Source organism: Saccopteryx bilineata, chromosome 4 (assembly GCF_036850765.1).
Source record: "Saccopteryx bilineata isolate mSacBil1 chromosome 4, mSacBil1_pri_phased_curated, whole genome shotgun sequence".
In the NCBI taxonomy this organism is placed as follows: domain Eukaryota; kingdom Metazoa; phylum Chordata; class Mammalia; order Chiroptera; family Emballonuridae; genus Saccopteryx; species Saccopteryx bilineata.
Window position 1 is genome coordinate 47,695,868 of NC_089493.1, and position 26,117 is coordinate 47,721,984.

The 26,117-nt window shown below is 42.3% G+C and overlaps 1 protein-coding gene across 1 annotated transcript; it reads right to left on the bottom strand.

The window, feature by feature from the left end:
• Positions 1-3,215: 3,215 nt before the first annotated feature.
• Positions 3,216-20,007, bottom strand: PTGER2 (prostaglandin E receptor 2). Its single transcript, XM_066276131.1, has 2 exons — positions 19,160-20,007; positions 3,216-8,130 (listed from the first exon to the last, which is right to left on the bottom strand). The coding sequence occupies exons 1-2, from the start codon at positions 19,991-19,993 to the stop codon at positions 7,936-7,938; spliced, it is 1,029 nt and encodes a 342-aa protein (XP_066132228.1). The 5' UTR covers positions 19,994-20,007; the 3' UTR covers positions 3,216-7,935.
• Positions 20,008-26,117: the final 6,110 nt, after the last annotated feature.

The window sequence follows — 26,117 nt, forward strand, 5'->3', positions numbered from 1 at the left end:
AATGAATGCATTAGATGTCTGCATTCCAACCCAGTTCCACCACACCTCCTTTACCTCTTGTGGATTGGTTTAAAAATAAAGTTAACAGGTTTTCTTTTTCTATGTGATTTGTCTCTTAATCCAAAATGCCTATTACAAAGGATTACAAACAGTAGTATTTTATTTATTTATTTATTAGAATTTGTTTTTATTGATTTAAATTTATTGTGTTTACATAGATTCTGGTGTCGCCCCAAATGCATCCCCCCTCACCCCTTATTCCCTTCAACATCTCCCTTGCTCCCCTCCCCAGAGTGCCCTCCCCCCTTCCCTTCAGGTTTATCCCATCCTATCATCCCCTTTCCCTCTGTCCTCTTTTCTACAAACAGTAGTATTTTAAAACATGCTCCAGTAGATAAACTAAAGGAAAGACCTTATTTTAAAAGGACCTTGAATATTGATAACACAGGATAATTGTGTTTCCTTCCTTAGGATTTCTTTGCAACTATCATGGTTCACTATAACCTAATTGGGAAGACAGGGGCTATTTTTAGAAGAAAGACAGATTTCTGACTCTCCACCTTGCTTAGTTTTCCAAACTGGCACTTCGTGGAAAGATGTGACCATCGGAGCTAGTGTTTCTTCAGTCACCATAATAGGTAGTAAAGAGAACGAAGATCTCTAGTTTATAGTTAAGCGTGCTTTTCTTTTATCGGAACGCCTACACACAGCAGAAAGATTTATTTTTACAGGTCAAATAGTAGTACACCACAGTACGCGGCTTGCTGTGTTTTGGTTATCATGTCTTCTATTTTATAAGTAACATTTATTTTTAAAAACATAAAAGTTTAATGTTGAAATTTAAAGAGTTTAGGGTTTTTGGCTTGTTCCTCTGAGTTTGCTAAGAGCTGAAAGATATTCTTAACTCTCTTCAAAGGTTAAACTGTGCAGCTGTGGCAATTTTTGAACGTTTACTTTATCATGACACATCAGGCACACACTCTTAGAACTGGGATGAGTATTGGCCAGTTAATTCTAGCAAAAATATCATTTAGTGACTAAACGTAGTGAGTTCCATTTTTAAGGGAAACCTTGTTCTTTGGGCTCTGGCACTGTTGTCTAGTTCCATATCACCTCAAAGACCTGTTATACAAAAGGCCAGGTTCATCGGATAAACTCAAAGCTCCCCATCCCTAGTTATAGACAAATGACTAATGAGAAACCAAGAGACTTTGTGGTCTCAGATGGCAAGATCAGCACCATGATCACAAGGATGTCTTATGAAGATATCCTCAGTGAGCAACTCACTCACCCCTGCACACCCAGTTTTCCTCTGTGTAATGTGGAATATTGTTGCTTTTTTCATTTGTTGAAGATTATAAAGGCACAGCCTAGTTGCTAATAAAGCTTTGTGATCCCAGATGGCACTAGTGGAAATACAAGGTCTAGATCAAGGCAGCAACTGACATATGAGCACTCAGTACTGATAAGACTGGTTTGTAATTATTTATTGCTGTTTGGTTCTGGCCCAAAATATTAAGATGGGCTATTAGCTTAGATAAGATCTTGAGAAAGGCACCAAAATGGTGAAGTGTCACATATGGGACAGGTGAAGGAAGGAGCAGTGTTTTGCCTGGAGAAGGGAAGTCTTGGGTGCTGGTTTCAGGAACATGAAAGGTCACCTGAGGCACATTGCTTGGCTTATTCTGGGGATCTTCAGAAGTATAAGTGAAATCTCAGCTTTAGCTTTGTGGTAGAGCTGTGTCTCCCAACAACACACACACATCCTGTCTGAATAATGTTTCAGGTGCTGTTCCCTCTCATTCTCTTCTATGCCCTGGCTGAGGAGATTGGAACCTGCTTGTGTCCTGTTGTCTTTCTGTCTCTCCTGGTCTCCTCTACACATTTCTCAACATTGTCCCATGTGTGCCAGTCTTCACCACATTTTCGGAAATACATTCTTGTCCCACGTGTTTATTATCATTATCATTCTTGACAGTTACCCAGAGTTAGCAAATAGATACCATGACTCCACAGCCCCCACCAAGAGTGAGCAGTCCGAGCAGATGTGTGTGAGGAGGTCAGAGGGGCCGCTGAGCGGGGCATCTGAGATGACTCTAATCCCTAACCATATTAGCATTCCCACGTCAGGCGCTGTGCTGAATGTCTTGCATGCCGTTACTCATTTAATCCTCAAAATAATTGAGGAAATGGATAATTTTATTATCATCATTTTATAGATGAGGAAACAAGGGGTCAGAGAGGTTAAATAACTTGTCTGAGGAACTCCCAGCAGTCTGGTAAATCTTTAATATTCCCTGATAAATCTAGAATTTGTTGAAAGGACAAAAGTTGGTAAAGAAATCTATAGTATTTTACTCCTTTCCATACAGATGGGCTGGTTCTTATTCCCCAAACTTGGATATGTTTGAAGTAAAAGGCAGAAAGAGAGGCTATCTATTTTATTGTTTCAACTTTTGTGTTAGTATAATTAAAAAAAAACCAAGAACATATTTTTAGTCTACTGTATTTCCCCATGTATAAGATGCACCCTTTTTTGAAAAATTTGGGGCCTATAAACTGGGTGTGTCTTATCTTGTGGTTGTGGCATTTCAAGTGCCATAGATGGAACTGAAGACGAGGCAATATATGAAGACAGTGATTCGTCGCCAGCCATAGATGAGGACAAGCTAATGGATGGGAGTTTTGACAGCGACGAGTATGTGAATTTTGTGATGAATATAACATGAATTCAATAAGTTTATGTAATACTTTTTTTTCCAAATTTAGGGCCCCAAAATTAAGGTGCATCTTACACATGGGAGAGCATCTTATACATGGGAGCACCTTATACATGGGGAAATACGGTACTTAGGCTAGAATTTCTCCATTTGCTCTTCTAAATCTATTCTCTACCTGTACAGTGGGCTTCATGAACATTACCCAGGTTCCTCTTCCTCTCCGTATTACAGTTGGGTTTGGCCAATGGGAGGAGTGAGCAGGAGAGTAGAGAGTAGAGAGAGAGATCCTACAGGGAGGCAGTCCCTTCATTCCCTCCTGTGATTTGGCAGCAACTGGGCGGTTACTTAAAGCCATTGCTCCTGCTGGGTGGAAACTCCTACAGCTCTCACTGGTTGCCAGAGACTGCTCCTCCTTTATCCCTCTGGCCTACGAGTGATAACAGTTTGCAAGGGATCCTTCACTATCCCTTGTTGATTCCCTAAACCTTAGCTCTCTGTAAATATTCCTTTCATTCAACAGTCCTCAGTTACCCTTCTTTCTGTGGGAATCCTCACTGGTAGATTTGACTCTTGGAAGATTTTAAAAAATGAAACACATGGATCAAAGAATTAAATCGCCCAAACTGACCTTTAATAGTACATACATTTTACAGTAAATAAAAAAATATAATTCAAGAAAATTTATTTATGATAAAAAAAAAATCACAAAATCTACCTGAAAATCAAGAGTAACTTTCTGAAATAAAAATAAATGCCCAACACATGGCCATGGTCCCATGTATAAATTAGATTATAGCTTTTAGAAATTGCTAAAATATTTATTTCTATAGTGTGTTTCATTTTAGGTGATCGAAATGCTTTGTAAATTTTTAAAAATCAATTATAATGAGGTTAGTGATTGGAAGGATGTTAAAAATATGCACTCGAAGAGGAAATCCAACAGAGTTAAGTGTTTGGTAAAGTCAAGAGAGTTAGCAAATATTCAAGTTGCAACACCACCTGTTTAAGTAGGCATTGTAAGTCCACATATATAGATCACTCATTTGCAGACAAGACTGCTGCTTTATGTGTGAATGGCTCAAGCAGAAATTCTTCTCAAATTCAGAAAACCATTAGATTGGCCTAAACCACTACATTTGGCTAAGTAAAATAAATAAACTTCTGCTTAAGTGCAAACTAATGCTCTTAGCCTGATTCTCTAAGTCATCAAATTCTTTTTTTTTTTTAAGTGAAAGGAGGGGAGATAGTGAGACAGACTTCTGCATGCACCCCAACTGGGATCCCCTGGCAACTCCCATCTGAGGCCGATGCTTGAATCAACTCAGCGCTGGGGGCCAATGCTCGAACCATTGGAGCCACTGGGCTGCAAGAGGGGAAGAGGGAGAGAAGGGGGAGAGGGAGGAAGAGAGAAGCAGATGGTCACTTCTCTTGTGTGCCCCGACCAGGAATTGAACCCAGGATGTCTGTATACCAGGCCGACACTCTATCCACTGAGCCAGCTGGCCAGGGCCTAGGTCATCAAACTCTAAACCTGAATATGTTGTTTTCTTCTTGGTCAAATCAGAAATGACATTACATTAGCATTAGGACAGTCCTTCTTTTAACATACACTTACAGGAGCAGACAGGGGTGCCAAAAATCCAGCTGGGTTATACTGGGAATATAACCGGGTGGATGGGAGCTGCCCTCCACGCTGCTCAGCGCCTGCAGCCTCTGCCAGCGTGGCGATTTGGGGTTGGTGCTGTTTCCAGAGCTTTGGTCTGGCTCTAGGTGGTTGTGGATTCAAACCACTTTGAGATCCAGGTCGTTTGGAGAGGCTTTCTTTAGCTTCTAAGAAAAACTTTGTCCCTATAAGATCTTTGGAGATTTGGGGCACAATTTAGTACCAGAATGTACTAAATTTCCCAGTTCTTTCTTGGGAAAGATGACCTGAAGCCACAGTGACCATCCAAGAATGATTCAGCTCAGAACAGACTACATTGGCCCATCTCATTTCTGGACACTTAAATGTAGGCCTGAAATGTTGAGGCAAATATCCACTATAGTTTCTTTCTTCCTTTTCATTCCACTGAAGAGGGCAAAAAATAAAATTTAGGTCTTCTTTCATCACAGTTTGGTTCTTTGATATACTGGGCAAAGTTCTGTGTTTTTTTGTTTGTTTGTTTTTTAATTTAACTTGAAAATGACTCAGTTAAACAAGTATGTCTGATGAGATGAGATTTTTAGAAAAGAAATATTTGTGCCTGACCAGGCGGCGGCACAGTGGATAGAGCGTCAGACTGGGACACGGAGGATCCAGGTTTGAAATCCTGAGGTCGCTGGCTTGAACACAGGATCATCTGGCTTGAGCATGGGCTAACCAGCTTGAGCGCAGGGTCACTGGCTTGAGCGTGGGATCATAGCCATGACCCCATGGTTGCTGGCTTGAGCCTAAGGTCACTGGCTTGAGCAAGAGGTCACTCACTCTGGCGTTGCCTCCTGGCTAAGGCACATATGAGAAGGCAATCAATGAACAGCTAAGGTGCTGCGATGAAGAATTGATGCTTCTCATCTCTCTCCTTTCCTGTCTGTCTGTCCCTATCTGTCCCTCTCTCTGATTCTCTGTCTCTTTCAAAAAAAAAGCCTGACCAGGCGGTGGCGCAGTGGATAGAGCGTCAGACTGGGATGCGGAAGACCCAGGTTTGAGACCCCGAGGTCGCCAGCTTGAGCGTGGGCTCATCTGGTTTGAGCAAAAATTCACCAGCTTGAACTCAAGGTCGCTGGCTCAAGCAAGGGGTTACTTGGTCTGCTGAAGGCCCACGGTCAAGGCACATATGAGAAAGCAATCAATGAACAACTAAGGTGTCGTAATGCGCAATGAAAAACTAATGATTGATGCTTCTCATCTCTCCATTCTTGTCTGTCTGTCCCTGTCTATCCCTCACTCTGACTCTCTCTTTGTCTCTGTAAAAAAATAAAATAAAATAAATAAAAATAATTAAAAAAGAGAAATATTTGCATAACTAATCCTAGTCAATTTTTATGATACCTTTAAATGACTAGTCATAGTAAATAATTGATGATTACCTTTAGATAGAATAATTGATAGAATTTTTACCTTTAATTCTTTCTATGTATATATCAGTGCAAACAAAATAGTCTTTTAACCCAGTGCAAGATACAGGAGTAACTTAGGAAATAAAGCTCTAGAAATCTACCAGTTCTTAAATAAATGGCTTAAACTGTTATACTTTGGGCCCCCAGAGTAAATCATTTTTTCCCTCAAGTGATATTATGTCGAAGTTTAAAAACAAAAAAGTTATCAGGCATTATTCCAGACTTTTGGGGGGGAGATGGGGTAAAAAATTATAGATAACATTTTCATTTAGAGGGAAAAAAAGTTACCTGGTAAAAGAAATCAATCTTCCAGATTCAAAGTAACTTCAGAACTTTATATTTAGGAATTACCCATGAGTTTAATTAGGTCTATTAAGTTGAACAGTTTCTCAACTTTAGAATACTTGGTAGACAGGAAGGATGTATTTACATATCCAGATTTTAGTTAAGTTTAAAATTTGCCTGGTTTGTTTAAATTAGTAGAAAAGCAAACCATTTATTTATTGTTTTTAAAATAAGAGCTGATCTGATATAGATTGTGTCAAAATACACCAATGCCTAGAATGGTTTGGGAAAACTTGTAAGTGATCATCTAGTTTGATAACTACTTATAGAAAATGGTTTTACGTAAGCAGCTTGAGACTTTGGAACAGACTAACATCACTTTCGGTTTTTTTGTAACAGCTATACTGTAATAACACTCACTGGGGGAAAAAACAAGGTGGTTTTACTATTTTGAAAATCATCCTGTAAGGGGAAAAATAATTCTCTAGTCCCAAGTACTATATTAAATATTTTAAACTCCAATTTACAATGCAACCAAACTTTAAAAACCTACCCAGTTAAATTTTTTCTCCTTTTATCTCATTGAAACAATTGTATCTACACTAACTCTAAAATGTTATTTGGAAGATTCATCAAATACTCTTCCATTTTAAAATTTCTGTTTCATAGTTTATTTTTGTAACATTTCAGATCAGTTTACACAGTAACTAAAATATTAAACAGTGCAAATTCACTGAAATATTTTGGTGCTGAGTTTACATCATGCCAAACATTTAGAAATATATAAAGATATGATTCATTGTTACATGATTTCCTATATAGTATTAGTCAACCACGTTTCCTGGATAAAAATAAAGGCAGATGAATTTTGCTACAACACAATCATCTTATAAAGTTGATGTTAGTCATGCCTCAACGTCAGCATTAAAAGCATTCCAGTGTATATGAAGAACTGACCAGAGTTTTTAGTTTTTAACCCTAATACATGGCTTCAGACATAGCCACATATACCTTCCCTTGGAAATAGGATGAAGAGTTATTAATCAGAATTAACTCTCTTAATAGCCTATCATTTCTTGAGAGGAAAATTCCTCAAGTTCTCTTGATTACTATTAGCGCAATGAACACTGTAAAATAAATACTCTGATACTTTGACACATAGCTTCCGGAGGACTAGTGGAAAACTGAGCCTACTCTTCTACAAGTAATACTGTAGTGACGAGAGCATACTCCCCCCCCACACACACAAACAAACACAGTACAAAGTGCCTGTGATTTTCAAGCTCGTTGTCCAAAGAAAGCGTTTGTTAAGCAATCACAAAACATGAGACTTGGTTGCTTCCATGTATCGACTTCCTAGAGAATATATATGAAGTTTGATCTGGTCTGACTGTACACTGTATGTTTATAACAGTAGTAAGAAAGAAGATTAAGATAAAAAAAAAAACCACAGTATCTATTTTGGGTTTTAAACAAATTACAAAACCACATGCTTTCTCATTCAACAGGAAAGTTTAGTCAAAAGGCAACCGGATTTTTAACGCAGTCGGTTCTTCCTCTAACGGACATGTAACATGCTTATTGAGGATAGATCTTACAGCTCCTTCTGACACCTTCCAGGAAGTCCCTTGTCAGCACATCTGCAGCCTAAACCACTGCTAAAATGTTGGCTTATTCTGCTTTGTTAGGGTAGCTTCATTTTGTTTATAAACTAACTTTTTTTCATTTTGTCAGGGAACCATTTCAGAATGATCTTCCAGATGCTGGCTAACTAAGCACTTCTTCGCTATTGTCCACAAAGATCAGTCTATTTACTGGCATTAGACCATATAGATCAGGAAGTTTCTGCTGTATCTTGTGTTCTTAATGAACCCCGACAACAGAGGACTGAACGCATCAGTCTCAGAACAGGGGGCCTCAGGATGACAAAGACCCAAGGGTCAATTATTGAATTAATTGATAAAAATCTAAGTGCTTGGAGGTCCAACTTTTCTTTTCGAGAAGACATCTCATTCATATATGCAAAAATCTGTAAGAAGCAAAAGGAAAAAATGGTGTTAGTTTTACATTGTAGCAGTGGACAGGCCTAGACCATATGCAATTTGTCAAGAATTAAAAGCAAAATATGTCTTGTGTGCAGTGGTGGCCAAAGGTAGAAAGCAAAAATCTCACTCTTCTTCCGATGTTTATTCCTTACAAACACTCTGAAACATAAGTACTGTCTCCTTTTGGCAGATGAGGAAGAGAACTTTAGGAAAGTCAATAATAACATGTTACATTTATTTCCAAAAACTTAATCTGATTTAATTATCACGATCCAGTAAGAAAGGGTACACAACAGAGCATAGGTTTTGGCCACTGCACTGCCTGGGTTTGAACTGGGCTCCATAAATAGCTTTGGGACCATCAGTAAAAAAACTAACCTCTGTGTACCTCAGTTATATCTGTAAAATATGTGATAATAACAACACCACCTACTTCTTAGTTCAGAGGATAATAGAAAGTAGTATGGCCCTGGCCGGTTGGCTCAGCGGTAGAGTGTCGGCCTAGCGTGCGGAGGACCCGGGTTCGATTCCCGGCCAGGGCACACAGGAGAAGCGCCCATTTGCTTCTCCACCCCTCCGCCGCGCTTTTCCTCTCTGTCTCTCTCTTCCCCTCCCGCAGCCAAGGCTCCATTGGAGCAAAGATGGCCCGGGTGCTGGGGATGGCTCTGTGGCCTCTGCCCCAGGCGCTAGAGTGGCTCTGGTCACAACATGGCAATGCCCAGGATGGGCAGAGCATGGTCCCCTGGTGGGCAGAGCATCGCCCCTGGTGGGCGTGCCAGGTGGATCCCAGTCGGGCGCATGCGGGAGTCTGTCTGACTGTCTCTCCCTGTTTCCAGCTTCAGAAAAATGAAAAAAAAAAAAAAAAAAGTAGTATGTATCAGCTAATTAAAACAGTTCATTTAATAAGTGCCCCACAATGTTGGCCATTTGTCTCCACTTTACCAATGAGGACACAAAGGTGCAGAGAAGTGAAGTGACTTGCCCAAGTTCCCTGGGGTGTTTGCTGGTGGAGTTAGGGCACAAATCCCAGCTCCACTGATACCAGGGCTTCCCTCACCATGTGCTCCATCCAGGTAACCTATATCAGGGCAAAGGTCTTCAGAGCAATGTCCTAACCACTAAAATGCTGACACATCTTTACATGGTGACAGATGTTTTCACACTGGTATACCAGCTCTCATTGATTTCTTAGATGTTGAGGTAACAGCACAACTCTTTGGTCAGATGAAAAAGAATGGAACTGTACACACTCAATAAAGATCAAATGGTTGCTCACGAGTTAGAAAACTATTCTTTCTTCCCTCCACTCTTTATCAGAAGGCATGATTTTTTTCCTTCTCTCCAGCTTACCCTGTAAGCATCTGACAACTGGATACACAAAGCAAATTGCAGGGAGGGCGAAGAGTAGTAGTCATCTTTGTGTTGTTTATGTTAGGACAATAGCAGGAAGGTTTGGCAGCCACAGGTGTTTATGCCAGGGAATCTTGGCATAGGGAATGGAGAAAAGAGTTGGCAGATGAGTAAGGAAAAAGAAGAATTGATGGTAGACTTCCCTGATTACATAGAGAAGAGAAAGGTAGGTGGGGATATGCAATGGGGCAATCAGTTTCTTGGCAGCTAAACTATTTTGGATAAGAAATATAGAGGACTTATATGGTGCCTCTAAGGAGTAATTTTGGAGTTAAGAAATTCAGGATAATATTGTATATAAGTCTGGTAGATTAAAATATATTAGTTATAACACACACACACATACACAACACAACCAAGCCCTCTATAGCAGAAAAGTCTGAGTTTATAATCTAGTGTCTCCAAAGGGTATGATAACATTGAACTGGCTAGCCAGATGGGCCACATCAGAAGGGCTCGGTATTCTCGAGTCACAGCTTCACCCGTGAGGATGAGTCGGGTTTTCAGTTCCTGATCTCCTTAGAGGCTGACAGAGCAATGAGAAGTGAAAATGGTTTTAGGGGATGAAGCAATTCTGTACTGTTTGTTTCCCTTCTATTTCATCCACTCTGCTGTGTAATATTTGAAGGCACTTAAAATTTGCATTGCAGGAGATGGCCAATATTTTGCAGAAGACAGTTTCTTCTTTTACACTGGGAAAAGAGAGGTACTTCAGTGAGCCTTGAAGTTCTTGATGTAAGTTTTGTCTTCTCCTACCTTCTCATTTTTCAAAAATTTGGTTCTTTTCTTTTGCCTAGAGTTCACTATTTAGATCTTGTGGACTCTGTTTGGGTTTTTTTTCTTTTAATTATACAATATACATGACAAAATTTACCATTTAACCATTTTCAAGTGTATAATTCAGTGTCATTAAGTGCATTCACATTTTTGTGCAACTGTATTGTTTATATGTTTTTTATTTTCTAGATATTATGATGTTTTGACATCCTAAAAACCATTCTGGCTGGGGAGAAACTGCCTTTCAGAGACAGCCATTTCTTAGAGATAGCCCGGGGTTCACCCGGGAGCAATCCTTTGATCTGCAAACTAACCAATCCAGAGCCCCTCTATCTGGCCCTATTCCTCAAGAGGCAATATTACTCTGCCTTAATCTTCCCAGGCCCTGGTATCAGGCAACTGAGGACCAGTCCTGCCGCTCAAAGCCTGCTGGAATGACTCCAGTAGCCAGTCCTAAACTGGTCACCCTGCGCTGCTTCTGACCTGCACTAGTACTTTCCCATGCAGTCCTTGATGTTGCGGTTTTTTCCTGTTTCTAGGACCTGTGAGTAGGATCAACTTTGTTTTCCTGAGCTGCTCTTGTCTAATCTTGTGTCCCAGTAGAGCCCTCGCTCTACGTAGACCAGGCGTCCCCTATTTGACCTCCTTGTGCAGTGGGACACTCCTGCTTAACAGCAGGGCTGGCAGCCTCCTCTTCGAGACTACTCTTGAGGCGGCTGTGACGATTCTACTTATCAGTACTGAGACCAATTGCCACCGAGGTGAGACATGACCAACACACAAGCTAGTTGCAAGAATCACACAGGCAGTTTATTATTCACAATCCTTTTGGCGTGCCTGGGTACAGTTTAAGGGGGCCCTGTTGGCATGCTCCTCTCCCCTATCCTTGGTCAGAGCGGTGTGGAGACAGTCCACAACATTGGAGTCTGGGTTACTACCGCAGCAGGGGGGTCCCTTAGCTTTAGTACCTTTTTCTAGCCTACACCCTCTAACAGGTGTTAATCTACAGGATTATCACCTCAACCCACCTTCTAACAGGTGTTAATTTATGGGATTATCATATCAAACTACCTTTATGAGAGTTCCTAGCAGGGAGCCCTTTTTATGTTAATCTACAGAAATGTCACATCAAGCCACTTTTCAGATGTTCCTAGGGAAGCCACTTTTTATCTACATATAACTTCACACACAAAGTGGACTCTGCACGAAAGGCACAGTCTGCCTATCATGTCTGTACACACTAGATTAGCTCCCACCCAGAGGGCGTAGCCTTATTCACTTGCCTTAATGGCTTTTACTATTATATCCTAACTTATTTCTATATATCTTCCATATTTTCTATATTTCTATATATTGAATTACTATAACATTATATTACTGTAACATCTTGTGCCCATGCCTGACTGATCATCATATAAAGGAACAGAATGGCAACCATCACCACCATCCATATACAGAACTCATTTCATCTTCCCAAACCGAAACTCTGTCCATTAACCAAGAACTTTCCATTCTCCTCTGCCCCTAGCCAATCCTAGATTTTAATTAAAGGCTGACACATGGCATATAAGTCAATTAATGAATAATATTTCAATGATATTTTGCTTCAGAGGCTGGTAGAATTTATACATATCTTTGTACACACTACCAATAAATTGGCTATAAGAAAAACACCGAGTGCTAATGTAAATGAGTCAAGTGAGTTTTAATTCCTCAGGACAGGCTCTCTCTACTGGACTTTAGTAAGACTATGATTCCTACTAAGCAGCACAGATGAAGAGAAGTGTTTATGATCTTTTATAGAATCCTTATAGCCTCCCACAGAAGACTTCACCTTGGCCCTGACTGGATACTATTTGTTTGAGGGCTTTCCTACCATCAATACAACCACACAGTGGGTTCAGAATTTTAGAGCCAATGAGAACTTTATCTGGCTGCTCATGGAAATTACCCAAGAAGCATTAAAAAATATTCTGATGGCTTGCTCCCTCCCACAGAGATTCTGATTAATTAAATATGGGCTGTAACCAGGGTATTGTGGTTTTTAATCCCCCTCCACACCACATACTTCTAATGTGCAGCCAAGATTGAGAACCCTACTTTAAAACTTTACCTAACAACCTCAGATAGAAACAAAAGACACGCTTAGGCCTGACCCATCAAACAAATGACTTAAAGCTAGCAGCTAATATTTACTGAATACCTATGTATGCCAGGCATGATGCTAAGCAATTTATAAGTCTCATTCTATCTAGCCCTTACATGAACCTGCAAAATATTATTTCCATTTTAATAAAGAGGAAACTAAGGCTTAAAAGATTAGTTACCTTGTCCCAAATCACACTCCAGGTAAGTAAGGAAGCCATGGAGTCACACTCAGGTAGTGGGATCCAAATTTTTCATTTATTTATTTATTTATTTATTTTTTTTTTTCTGAAGCTGGAAACGGGGAGAGACAGTCAGACAGACTCCCGCATGCGCCCAACCGGGATCCACCTGGCACGCCCACCAGGGGGCGATGCTCTGCCCCTCCGGGCGTCGCTCTGCTGCTACCAGAGCCACTCTAGCGCCTGGGGCAGAGGCCAAGGAGCCATCCCCAGCACCCAGGCCATCTTTGCTCCAATGGAGCCTTGGCTGCGGGAGGGGAAGAGAGAGACAGAGAGGAAGGAGGAGGGTGGGGGTGGAGAAGCAAATGGGCGCTTCTCCTATGTGCCCTGGCCGGGAATCGAACCCGGGTCCCCTGCACGCCAGGCCGACGCTCTACCGCTGAGCCAACCGGCCAGGGCCCAAATTTTTCTTTTAGCCACTATTGTGCTGCAGCCTGTGATGTGTAGTCTCGTGTAAAATTCACTGGCCGAACTATGGGTCTGTAGGTGACATCTTTTCGAAGGTGTCACAGGTTTATGGGTGTCAATGTTCCTGTTAAGAACGATCACTGTATCTAAGTAGTTACTTGGCTTTCTCTGGGTGCTTTTCTTTTCCCCATGTTTCACAGCTAAATTACAGTCATGGAATGCTATATGTTTATCTCCCATGTGAACGACATTAGTGAATGTCCTGGCTTACGTAATTCATTCTTAAAAAAAAAATCACAGGGAGGTTATTTTCCAAGCATTTGATATTTCAGGGAAATCCCTTTCCCCAAATCACAGGTGCTTTGCGGTGCAGGGAACAGGATGGATGTGGCTCCAGTACTAAAGGGTGTCCCCCTGCCGTGTGTTCCAGGTGATCCCAGAGCAGAGACAAAAGAGAGTTCGTGCTAAAGTTCAGAGCTCTGGGCCTGTATATTCTAAGGTGCTTGCTCTAACCCTTCAAGAAAATGGTGGACACTATGAACCATCAACCCAGAACTCATAAACACAGGATTTTGCAAATGATTTCAAAGTGACCTATACACTGTCCATGAAATGTCAGCCTTCATGGACAGGAAAATGCATTTTCCTTTTCAGTGGCCCATCCCATCACATACATGTGGCAACTGCAGAAGTTTTACGTCTATTTTTCTGTTGGGGGGGCAGTTTTTGTTAGCAAAATAGCTTGAGAAAAACAAAGCTTTGTCCACCTTTATTTAATTTGAGGCATAAGGAAGGTGAGCTCAAGAATAGAGATGGAGAGTAGTGATCAGAAACTTCAAAACAGAGGACAGGAGAAGCCATGGGAACCAAGCACACCAGGCTGCAGATTAACTGGGTCTTAAGTCTTTACGTGGAAAGGGACTTGTTGATTACCTTCCCGAAACACTATGTTTCCAGCACTCAATCACGCACCATTTTTGTTATTCTTCTTCTTTTTTTTAATCTTAATACTGTGATGGGCTCTTGAAATGCCAGAAAGGAAATATACCATTCCTACAATCTGTTTTTCTTTAAGCCGAGGTCTGAATCATCTGAAACAGCAGTGATGATCAACTCCACTAAATGTGGAGACAAAATGAACAGCTTCTCTTTTAGGAAAAGGACTATGGTTCTTGCTGTCCAAATTTTAAAAACTCAGTGTAATTGTGTCTTTATTCACAGCCACCATATCATAATATCAACATGCAAAGAAAAAGATGTCAAGTGAAAACACTCATATAGGAAAACTTTCTCTTAACAGGTAGTGTGTATTAAAACCAGTTCAGCAATCCCCAAGCACATCATTAGTGATGCATAAAAGATAAAGGGCCTTCCAGTATCAGCACATAGATATTAACTTCAAATATCACCAAGCAAAGTTCATTACGGTGATGCGTAGAGATGTCTGGATTGCTCTTTCATCCCTACTTGAATTGTGATATTTTCCATTAATGTAATTGATCGATTTCATTTCGGTTTTATAACTCCCATTCCTGTCATAAAAAGTATCATTGGTGAACGGGAAACTCTAGTATGTTTACTTGCATTTGTTCTGTATTGCAAAGATCAGATTTCCACTAATCAGGTTTACCTAGAAATTATAGCCCTAAAGAATTTCTAAAGATGGAGACATTTTTAGAATGAGTCAATCATTTGCTCTTGAAATTTTAGAACTGAATAAAATGCATAAGCACTTTATCCTAATGGCATGTGGAAAACTGTTTAAAATGACCGGAAGCTACTCACAATTATTAGCAAAGTAGTACGAAAGTAGTTTGATGTGGTTGAGAATAAAGACACAATAAATAGTATCTGAGGCATGAATGGATGGAATTAGCTATGTTTCCTCTGTTCTGTTTCATTTTCATGAAGGAAGTTTCTGTTTATCTCTGTGAAATGATAACAACAGCTGATTAACATAAGGAGGAATTTATTAACTTATACAATATCCCTTGAGCGCATAAACCTGTTTGGAATATGTTGTCGCTTCCATGCATGATTTCAATATGGACAAAAAAAAAAATAATGTCATTTCCTAAACAACACATGTATGTTTTTTTTTCTTTTAATCACTTAAATGTTTATGGTACCAATAGAAGATTTTGACTTGAGAGGTAAGCTGATTAATTCTTAATTTAGAGCAGCCTTTGCATTAGCCAATCTCCTGAAATCTCAGGCTCAGACTTTTAATTGACAGGTCTGTGGAGAAGTAGAAAGGAACACTCCCGTGGCCCCAGCTCAGGCCCTTTCATCTGATATGGAGAGAGAAAGGTCTTCGCCATTTTATTTTTAAGGCTAAGAAATTGAAATTAAGAGACAAAGTGGTTCGGATATTTATAACATCTTCACAATTCTCTTACAAAATCTTAGATTAATTTTCTCACATTACCCCTGAAATGAGCACTTTCTTTCCGATAGTATTGCAGCGAGGAACATGAGCTCTATGCTTCAACTCCCTGGTTTGGAATCCTGGCTCCAACACCCACTAGCTGTGGGACATAGAGTAAGTTATTTGCCTCATTTGTAAAATGCGAATAATAATGCTATCTATTTTACAGGTTGTTGTGATGATAATGGGTTAGTAAAAATTAGCACTCAAAAATGTTAGCAATTTTGATGTTGATAACAGTGATATTTGAGATGGAAGGGTTCTGGGAGTTTTACATTTTGATAGTTTCACTTCTCAAACTTCAGAAGTTCCAGACTGGGAATCGTGGTGGAAGCAGTAATTGGAACCTGCCCACACCTTGGGACAATGACATTAGTAGTTCCAGGTTTCCCAAATCCCCGCTCTCCTCCTTCCCCCACTCTGAAGTACTAGAATAAGCTGGTATCCCTCTGGGTACACAGCTGTGAACACTCCTCTTTGTTGGGCCACTTTTAAGGGGCATAAAAAGCAGCTATGGCAGGACACAAGCAGAGATAAGGTAAATTGCCTGTACAATCTGGAACACAAGGAAGAATATTACTTGGAATTATTGTTCATTAATTATTTTACCTTGATTACATTTTAAATTGCTAATTCTTTATATAAACTGACTTAAATGAAACATATTGATTAAAATCAATATCATCTGTTTCTTTTTATTTATTTTTTTTGTTGTGTGGCTGGCTACTAGAAAATTTTAAATTCTGATGGGGTTCACATTTGTGGCTCTTCCGTTGGACTGCAGGTGCTCTGGAGAGGAAGAGGAAAATGTCTGAAGGCGACCACAGGCTGATGCCTTGTCTAACCGTGTCCCCAGTTAGGATGTGAGGAAATGATTCCTGCCTCACGTGAGAGATTGGTGGAGGCCCTTTCTGACCACAGTTTTAGTATGGCCCAATCAACTGAAAGGACTCGGGAGGAAAGTGCCCCATGGGGGTATATGATAAGCATTTTGAAATAGCAGAATGTATGTACCAAACAGTAACCATGAGTTTTGAATGATCAGATAGACCCTCTAAGAAATAACTTAAACTGGGGTAGTGCAACATTTCATAAGGTTTAAAGTGCTGTGTAAATGAAGACACTAACAAGTACCAAGAATCTACTAATCTTCATATAGTTCCCCCCCACCCCGCTGTGCCATTAACAGACAATCTAAATAAAAACATAGCTTTAAAGCAAACCTTCTACTCCCCATTCCTTCTAACCAGACTGCTGGCTCTAAGCCTCTTCCATGTTTGGAAGCTTTGGACTTGCTCCTGGCTTAATGTAAAATTAAGGAGAAAATATACATTAAAATATATAAAAATATATATATATATTTGAAAATCAACATATGGCAATGATGAAGTCCTCATGATAAAAGACAAATTTACTTAAAAGCAGGGGAATGTATTGAAAATCACCACTTTTGCTTTAAAAAATACAGTTTATGCTATAGAACAATCATGCTCAAAAGGGAGACCTTTTTCCTCCTACTTTCCTCCTCTACAGGGTTTGGGATAGGAAATAATAGTCCTTTTTACAAGTTTCTGGTCACCTCTGAGCTCATTCCTAGGCTATTTAAGTAACTGGGAGTCAGGGATATTTTTATATACACACTCACAAATAATAAATAAAATTCCAAGAACTGATATCCTAGGGCCCACCTGTCCAAGACAGGCACTCCCTAATTCAGAGATGATTTATGTCTCCCTAGTTGAATTCTAAGTTGTTTAGTGGATTTAAAATGCTTTTTTTTCATAGATATTTATTCTGCATCCTAGTGCTAACCCCGAAAAGCTGACTTAGCTTCTAACATAATCTAAAGGTTCTATCAGTAAAACAAAGCAAACCTGTGGAAACCCTGGTGGTTTCTGCATCATAGCATTTTACATACTACATCTCATTCCCCCCAAATGTAACTTACTGATTCAGATCAGCTTCTGCCCTGCCAGGGGATGCAGTAGAAGCGTGAGGACAGTGGGGACTAGGGAGAAGAGAATAGTTAAGAATGGGAGTTAATTTTAGGGCAGGGGAGGGACACATCTGGGCTTTCAGAACCCTGTGTCTTTTCCCTCCCCTGAGGATGAGCGTATGAAGATAATCAAACAATGATGATGGTGGGAAGTAGGATAAATCTACTTCTTCAGCTACTACAGGTCAGACCAGCTAACAGCAGATGGGAGTCACTGACAACTACTTACTTCCTGCAGGGTCAGCCTGTTCTTCTGAAGATTAGGAAGTGGAGCTGCCTGAACTTTGAGTTCCATTTCTCAGGAATAGGCTAGCCTATGCTTAGACACATCCCAGGCTCTGTACATCTTAGGAGGTTAAAACTGACAGCATCACAGAACTAACCCCTGAGGTTGCCCCAGACCCAACAGCATCCACTCCAGGACTAGGCTCCTGTCCTTCACTTCTTTCGACAGGCTCTGGCCTGCTGGGTAGTGGCAAATGTTGGACATGCCTACTTCTTCCACCCCTGAGACAGACCAGCCATTCCTGTGTAGCTTTGTTCTAATAAATTACACAATTATAAACCAAAGAACACCTGTATCTATTTCTGACAGTGACATTAAGAAGATATGGTGATGGATAATGACTTGACTTTGGGTGATGGGCACACAATGCAATCAACAGCTTAATGCTATAGAAATGTTCTCCTGAAGCCTATACACTCTTATTGATCAATGTCACCCCATTAAATGTAATTTCTAAGTAAATTTTTTAAAAGTTTAAAAGAAGGAGAAAGAGGAGAAGGAGGAGAGGGAGAAGAAAAGAAGAAGGAGAAGAAGAGGAGGAAGAAGAAGAGAAGAAGAAGGAAGAGAAAGAGAAATTTTGTAAGAGTACAAATGGCTCCTCTAGAGGGATCTCAAAAGCTTAGTGAGGGGTTCTTCCAAGCAACCAGCTTTTCTTCTAATTATCATTACAGATGTATTATGAATTTTCATGGCCGCAAGGGTTATGCTACCAATATGTAAATTGGAAAACCTGTAAACTAGGTGTTTGTTGAACTTTTAGGACCAATGATGAATGCTTTGAAGTTCTGCAATAGAGACACCCTTCTCACCTGGGCCCGTTCTCAGTGGCGGCTGGAATGCTATGGGTTGGGTACCACATTTTGCATTGGGAGAAACATCAGGCACAGCATGGAGAACTAGCACCCGTGTGTGAGAAGAGGGTACCAGGAGGCAAACTGCAGCACAGGGAAGTCAGATTGTAATTGCCAACCACCAAGAGGTGGAGGAGGCTGTTCAGGTGCTAAACCTGGAGAGTAGTGGCAGGACAGGGACACTATAAGGGGCCTTTGTTTCTGGGATGGGGAGCTCGGCTGGCTTAGTGAGTGTCAGCAGGCTCCCTGTCCGTGCGGGTTGTATTACTGTGTGAGAAACACAAGCCTAGAGAGGTCCATGTGCCAGGGGGGTAAGGAAGTGAGTAGAGGTGAGAAACGACAGAGGAAGTTGTCAGATCTTTACAAGTTAAGACACAGTTTTACAAGTTGCAAGAGTTTGTGGGAGTGAGAGGAGAGAGGGTGAGAAGGCTGCGCAGTGCTGGGCTGTGGGAACGAAGTGAGTGACTTACTGTGAAAGGCAAGGAGCAGACAGCGAAGGTGATGGTCATAATAGCAAGGAGAATGAGGTGGTCCGTCTCCTCTACCATGGACACCCTTTCCCCTCTCCTTCGGGTGGCAGGGCCGCCCCGGCCGCTGCCCACGGAGGGTCCGCAGCGGCTTCTCCTGCCCCGGCGGTACAGGCGGATGAGGTTGAGGATGACACTGAAGTTGCAGGCGAGCACCGCGACGATGAGGAGCAGCAGCAGGGTGGCGTACAGCTGCAGGTAGGCGGTGCGGCCATGCCGGATGAAGCACCACGTCCCGGGGCAGTACTGGACGTACTGCCCGTAGCTGTACAGCGGCAGGGAGCAAAAGAGCGAGGAGACCGTGTAGATGGCGGGCAGCACGGCCAGGCCGCAGCGGCGCTTGACGTGGCGCTGGTAGAAATAGGGGTGCCCGATGGCCAGGTAGCGCTCCAGGGCCATGGCGAAGAGCATGAGCATCGTGGCCAGGCTGAAGAAGGTCATGGCGAAGGCGAAGTAGGTGCACGCGCGTTTCTTGGGCGCCAGCTCCACCAGGGTCTGGTTCCGCGCGTACGAAGCCAGCACCACGGGGCTGATGAGGCAGGTCCCGAGCAGGTCGGTGAACACCAGCTCGGTCACCAGCACGTGGAACAAGGAGATGGAGTCCTGGCGGCGGGCGCTGCGCCCCGCGGTCCCGCGCCAGCGGCGCACCAGCAGCGCCAGGGCGGTGACGTTCCCCAGGACCCCGGCCGAGAACATCACGGAGCTGATGGCCGGGCTTTCGCCCGAAGGGAGCCACCTTCGAGCTTCGCAGTCCTCAGGCAAGGAGTCGCTGTTCATGGTGACTCCTTGAGGCCAGGAGGTGTTGTTCATGGTGGGGTGCCGGGGGCTGCTCGGCCCTCCTCTCTCGGCTCGTACCGGGGAGGAGGAGGGTCTGCGCGCAGGAGTGCTCCGGGACTCGGAGGGGAATGGGAGGAATGGAAGACCAGCCTTCCCTTCCGACCCCCAGCGCGCACCGAGGCTGGGCTCGGCCCGGGTCTCCTGCGGCTGCTGCCGGAGAGGCAGCTGGGCTGCAGCATCCGGGCAGCGCTCGAGGCTCTGCGGACCCGAGGGGGCGGCTGCCTCCTCCTCCTCGCCGCCCGGGGGCGTGTTGGGCGCGGTGTCACGGGCTTCGTGGAGCAAAACGGATGGCCCAGAGGCACTGCGAGTCCCACGACGCGCGGGTCGGGAGTGGGCGGGGAGAGGGGTCCCAGCGACGGCCCGCAGTGGAGCCGGGCAGAGGAGCGTGGGCTGCGGCGTCCGGGAGCGCGGATCCTGGCTCCGCTCCCTCGGGGTCGGTGCTCGAGCGGAGCCGCACCGTCTGACCTCCTCCTCTGGGAAGCGTTTAGCCTGGGAAGAGGGCTGGAAGGCGGCAACCGGGAGAGCAGAGCGGCTCACCGCAGTAGAGAAGTTAGGAAGACCCAGTCTCCTGAGATGTTTAAAAGAAGGGAACAGCAGACACCAAAGACGGCTTACAGTAAGACCAATGTTTTCTTGTTTTTGTTTTTCTGTTTTCTAAATTCTCAGGAAGATCCACTAAGAGGGCGGGACCAGAATTGGAAGGAAGTGAAAGCGAGCCCGTCCTTCCAAGGAACCAAACCATGCATGCCACTCAGCTGCCTGAAGGTCTGCTGCTTTTATTCAGTAGCCAGATTTCACCTTATCCTATGTCAACGCAATAACAGATAACCACTTGTGTAACCAACGAGTTTTTTTTTTTGTTTTGTTTTGTTTTTAAGAAAGAAACAAAACAAAACAAAACAAAAAGCCTGACCTGTGGTGGTGCAGTGGATAAAGTGTCAACCTGGAACACAGGTCGCTGGTTCAAAACCCTGGGCTTACCTGGTCAAGGCACATGTGGGAAGCAACTACTACAAATTGATGCTTCCCTCTCGCCCCCCCCCCCCCAGAAAAAAGAAAGAAAAACACAAAACAATGTTTCTTGTACTTTTGTAGAATTGTGTTTGTGGACGCAACTTGAAACTACTGCACATTGTTCTCTGCTCAAGCTCTGCCTTGAAAGAAAAGGTCATTCAGCCATTGATGCTTTTTTAAACATTTATTGATTGATTGATTTTTGGAGGGAGAGGGACGGGGAAAGCAAGAGAGACAGAGAAACATCGATTTTTTGTTTTTCCACTTGTTTATGCATTCATTGGTTGATTCTTGTATGTGCCCTACCTAACATGCAACCTACCTAACATGCAACCTAGAAGTATTTGGGTGATGCTCTAACCAACTGATCTACCTGGGCAGGGCCAAACATTCTTTTTTTATTTTTCCCCACAGTTAACCTTGGCCCATAAGGCAAGATCCATTCCTGGTAAAGTTTATTGGTTAAGTGGCCAGTTTAAGGATTGGAGCTGACAAAAATGGTTTCTTATCATCTATTGTCATAATTGCAGAGTGATGAAAATGGGCTGATGTTTAAAACAAACAAACAAATAAACAAGATCCAGTTTGACAGACAACATGGGTAATTACATTCTATAAGGAAGGTCATACTCGGGGAAGGGAGGAGGACAGGGAGGTGGAAGGATCCTTAGGGAATTGGCAAAGGGAGCAATAATTCATCATGTTGGTACAAAGGAAAGTGCCCACTGAAAAGCACACATTACTAGACACACATTCTGGCCTGGGGGTTAATAATGGGGATGGGGTTCCCAACAGGGCAAGCTAAGGGGGTTCTATTTTCTCATTTAAGAAGTTTAACAGTGGCAGGTTGGTGGGGCTCCCTGGACTCTTTTCTTCAAGTCTGCCATTTCTAGTGTGCTGGCTTTCTGTGTACAGGCTCTTCCTCGCATGAGCACCAGTTGCTGCCTGTGTCAGTCAGGATTCAACCAGAGAAACAGAGCCATTATGAGCAATAAAGAATGAGGAATTGATTATTAGGCACTAGACATATGTTGTTCAGTATGGTAACCATTAGCCACATGTGGCTATTTAAATTTAAATAAAATTAAATAAGAGTAAAAACTTCATTCCTCAGTTTTATGAGTCACATGTCAATTGCTCAATAGCCACATGTGCCTAGTGGTATCATGTTGGGAAGCTCATACATAAAACACTTTCATCATCATAGAAGTTCTGTTGGCCAGTGCTAACATGATTGTGGGAGCTGGTTGAGGGAGTCTATGCAAGGCTGTTTGCTGCCTTTGGTTCTAGTGTTGAGCCTGAAGTCACCGTAGATCAGCCAGAAGGCAGTTAGGTAGAAAGCTGGACTTGGATGAGAACAGGATCAGACTTGGAACCTGCAGGGACTAACTGGAACTCATGAACAACTGGAATACCAAAGATAGACTGGATTTGCATGTCTTACTATGCTGACCTTGATAATGCAGGAGAAGCTGGCACCCTCATGGAGCACATGCACTTGGAGAAGGAGATCTGGCAGGAGCTGGAGTCTGGTTGCTGCCTCATGGCAGCCAGGTGAGCCAGCAGATCAGTGACAATGTGCTAGAGTTCCCACCATGCCTGGAGCCCTGCATTGTCCTTCAGAGCGTGAAAACCATGGCTGATGCCCTGCTGCTGCCTTCCAGATTCTGCAACATGTCTTTGATGGCCAGCAGTAACCTGAAACCATGCAGGATTCTGGAAAACAGATCCTACTTAGCTGAGCTGACACTGTACCAAGTCATTGCAATGGCCGGGCAGGTCCAGGCATCAGGTCTGACTGAAGGGCAGAGGGTGAGAGAGAGACAACACTTGAGAAGAGCTTGCTCTTTCTTCTCCCTGTTTCATCAGAAAGCAAAAGCTTTTCCAGAAGCACCCAAATAGACTTCCCTTTTAACCCCATTAGTCAGAATTATGTATAACGGCCACCCTTAGCTCTAAAAAGAGGTTGAGAAAGGGGGTATTGAGCATTTCCAGCCTCTCTTTGAGTAGAGGCAGGCAAGGAAAAAGGGCCTGGGAATGGTGTTGTGTTAGTCAACTGACAGTGTCTGCTGCAGATCTGCATAGTGCATTAACCACTATCCCCACCTTATAGTAGCTGGAAAGGAAACCCAAGAATATCCATTTCATCCACATTTGAAGAAACTGAGGCATAGAAAGGTTGAGTGGCTTACTCAAGGACACACAAAGTTAGTGCAATAAAGCTAGGAATATGGAAGCCAGACTGCCTAATTTACATCCCAGGTCCCTGGATATTGCATACACTGTCTTTTTAAAGCCAGAAAGCACATGGCAAGATACCCATCCTCAACAATGCAATAGAACTCATTGGCAAATCACTCAACACAATTTAGATATTACTTTTGATTGACACTTAGTAAAGTTTGAAAAGATTGCACATACCTAGTATGATCAAAGGTGGAATTGGTTTTCAGAATGACAGCTGTCAGAAGAGAGCATGGTGAGAGGTTGGGTGAAAAAAAGTGAAGGGATTAAGAAAAATTTATATATATATGATATATACACAAAGACAAAAACATGGGAATAGCCAGAGGGAAAGAGGAAAGAGGGCAAAGGGAGGGATAAATGGAAACAGAAAGAAACTTTGCTTTGGGCAATGAGCAAATAAATGATGCAGTGCGTGGATAATGTTTTGTTGAGTTGTACACTTGTAACCTGTATGGTTGTGTTAACCAATGTCACCCCAAAAAACTAATTGAAAAAAAGGTGGAAGTGGTTTCACTGTTTGTGGGAGTATGAGTGGGTACAGCCTTCCTGGTAGGGATAATTCATTTATTATTAAACATTTTGAATATACTGCAGCCCAGAAATATGTATTGTCCCATGGAGACAAATGCACAAAGATGTTACACATACACATATGATTCATACACACACACACACACACACACACACAGAAAGCAGAGGAAAGTTCCTTATTGCAAGAATCTAGAACTACATGCCCTTCCATAGAGGACTGGCTTAATATATTTGGTACACTTATGTAAGGAGATACACAGTCATTAAAAAGGATGATGTAGCCTGACCAGGTGGTGGCGCAGTGGATAGAGCGTCGAACTGGGATGCGGAAGGAACCAGGTTCGAAATCCGAGGTCGCCAGCTTGAGCACAGGCTCAACTGGTTTGAGCAAAAGCTCACAAGCTTGGACTCAAGGTCGCTGGCTCGAGCAAGGGGTTACTCCCTCTGCTGAAGGTCTGCGGTCAAGGCACATATGAGAAAGCAATCAATGAACAACTAAGGTGTCACAACAAAAAACTGATGATTGATGCTTCTTATCTCTCTCCGTTCCTGTCTGTCTGTCCCTATCTATCCCTCTCTCTGACTCTCTCTCTGTCCCTGTGTAAAAAAAAAAAAAAGGATGATGTATATCTATATTTATTGATAATGATATTTAGTACATATTGAATTAAAAGTATATATACTATTCCAGTCATATAAAATTATAAGCATAAGTATCTGCATAGAGAAGCATCTTAAAGGATGTTTAGCTAAATATTAATTGTAATTTCTCTTGGTAGTACTTTCTTCTTTATGCCTGTCTCTTTTGGTGATTTTTTTCACTAAGTATGTATTAATTTGATATTATGAAACAAAAGAAGGCTCCTTATTGTTTAGAAAAAAACTAACCATTTCCACTTGGCTAAAGGCAGGAAGTTAGGTGCTAATATTTTAAGCTTTCTTCTAGTTCTGTGCTTCAGTGAGTGGGGAGATCTTGCCAGTTGTTTGAGACTGATCAGGAATAATGGAGATGCTAATTCACATTCTTCACAAGGGTTTTGCAACTGTCCTACTTATTTGAAGCCTGGAAATCATCACACATTATTTACCATTTCCAAAGAGATGATGTCCTACCCCAACTCAAGTGACTGCTTTGACATTAGATTCTTGTCAGCTCTTAGTGTCATTGCTTGATTCAATTCTGACACTACCATCACCAGGCAGTCTCACTCATATAGGTGGTAACAAATCAATTAAATAAAGGGTAAAAGAAAACCCAAAAAAGCAGTTGACAGAAATTAGCTTTGAGATAGGTTAAAAAAATTAAGGGAAATTGTGAGTGGGTAGGCAAAGAATCTTAATAGAGAAATGGAAACTATTTGTTTTTTAATTTTTTTAAAAAAAATTTAAATTACTTTTATCTGTTCATTTTAGAGAAGAGAGACAGAGAGAGAGAGAGAGAGAGAGACAGAGAGAGAGAGAGAGAGAGAGAGAGAGAGAAGGAGAGGAGGAGCAGGAAGCGTCAACTCCCATATGTGCCTTGACCAGGCAAGCCCATGGTTTTGAACCAGTGACCTCAGTGTTCCAGGTCGACGCTTGATACACTGCACCACCACAGGGCAGGCAAGAAATGGAAACTATTTGTAAGAACCAAATGGGAATTCTAGGACTAAAACTTATAGCAGCTTGGAGTTGGCAGAAGGAAGAGTGAACTTGAAGGCTAATCACATCTGCTTGCTTTTCTTTTGATATTATCAGTACTTTTTCATTCATGAGAAATAGTCTCACTGTTTACATACTGCCTGCCTGAAGCTTAGAGAACCCTGGTTTCCTACTGCCTGTCCTGTGTTTACTCAAGAAGTGGAACACTGGTATTCTGTGCTCTCAGATCCCTCAAACCTCTCTGAGATTTGGTGGGTACAGAGCCACGTTATCTAGGAAATCCCTTAACATCTAAGCTCTGTTGTTCTCTTAACTTCACCTTCCTTCCTTTGCAGCCCGTGGAAGTTGTTGAGGTGCAACTTTGCTCTTCCTCATCTCCAGTCTAGTATCCTCTGGGCCTAGTCTTTCAAGTCATAAGCCAAGAATTGATGCCTATGTTCTGTTACATTGTCCTTTCTCTGAGCCAGCAAGCATAGAGTGCTGCACCTGCTGCTAACACCTGGGAAAGGTCTGGAGTATCAGGAAGTACTGAGCAAAAAATACATAGGTTAGTATGTCAAGTTAGTATCGGCTATCTTTCCATTCATGTAAGCATGTTTATGTGTATTCAAGGGTTAGTGGGATTTATGAC

Coding starts and splice junctions, on each gene's coding strand:
- PTGER2 (XM_066276131.1), bottom strand. CDS start 19,993: ATGAACAGCGACTCCTTGCCTGAGGACTGCGAAGCTCGAAGGTGGCTC. Junction 8,131..19,159: donor TCTGCTCCTTGCCTTTCACA/GTAAGTCACTCA, acceptor TGCTTCTTACAG/ATTTTTGCATATATGAATGA.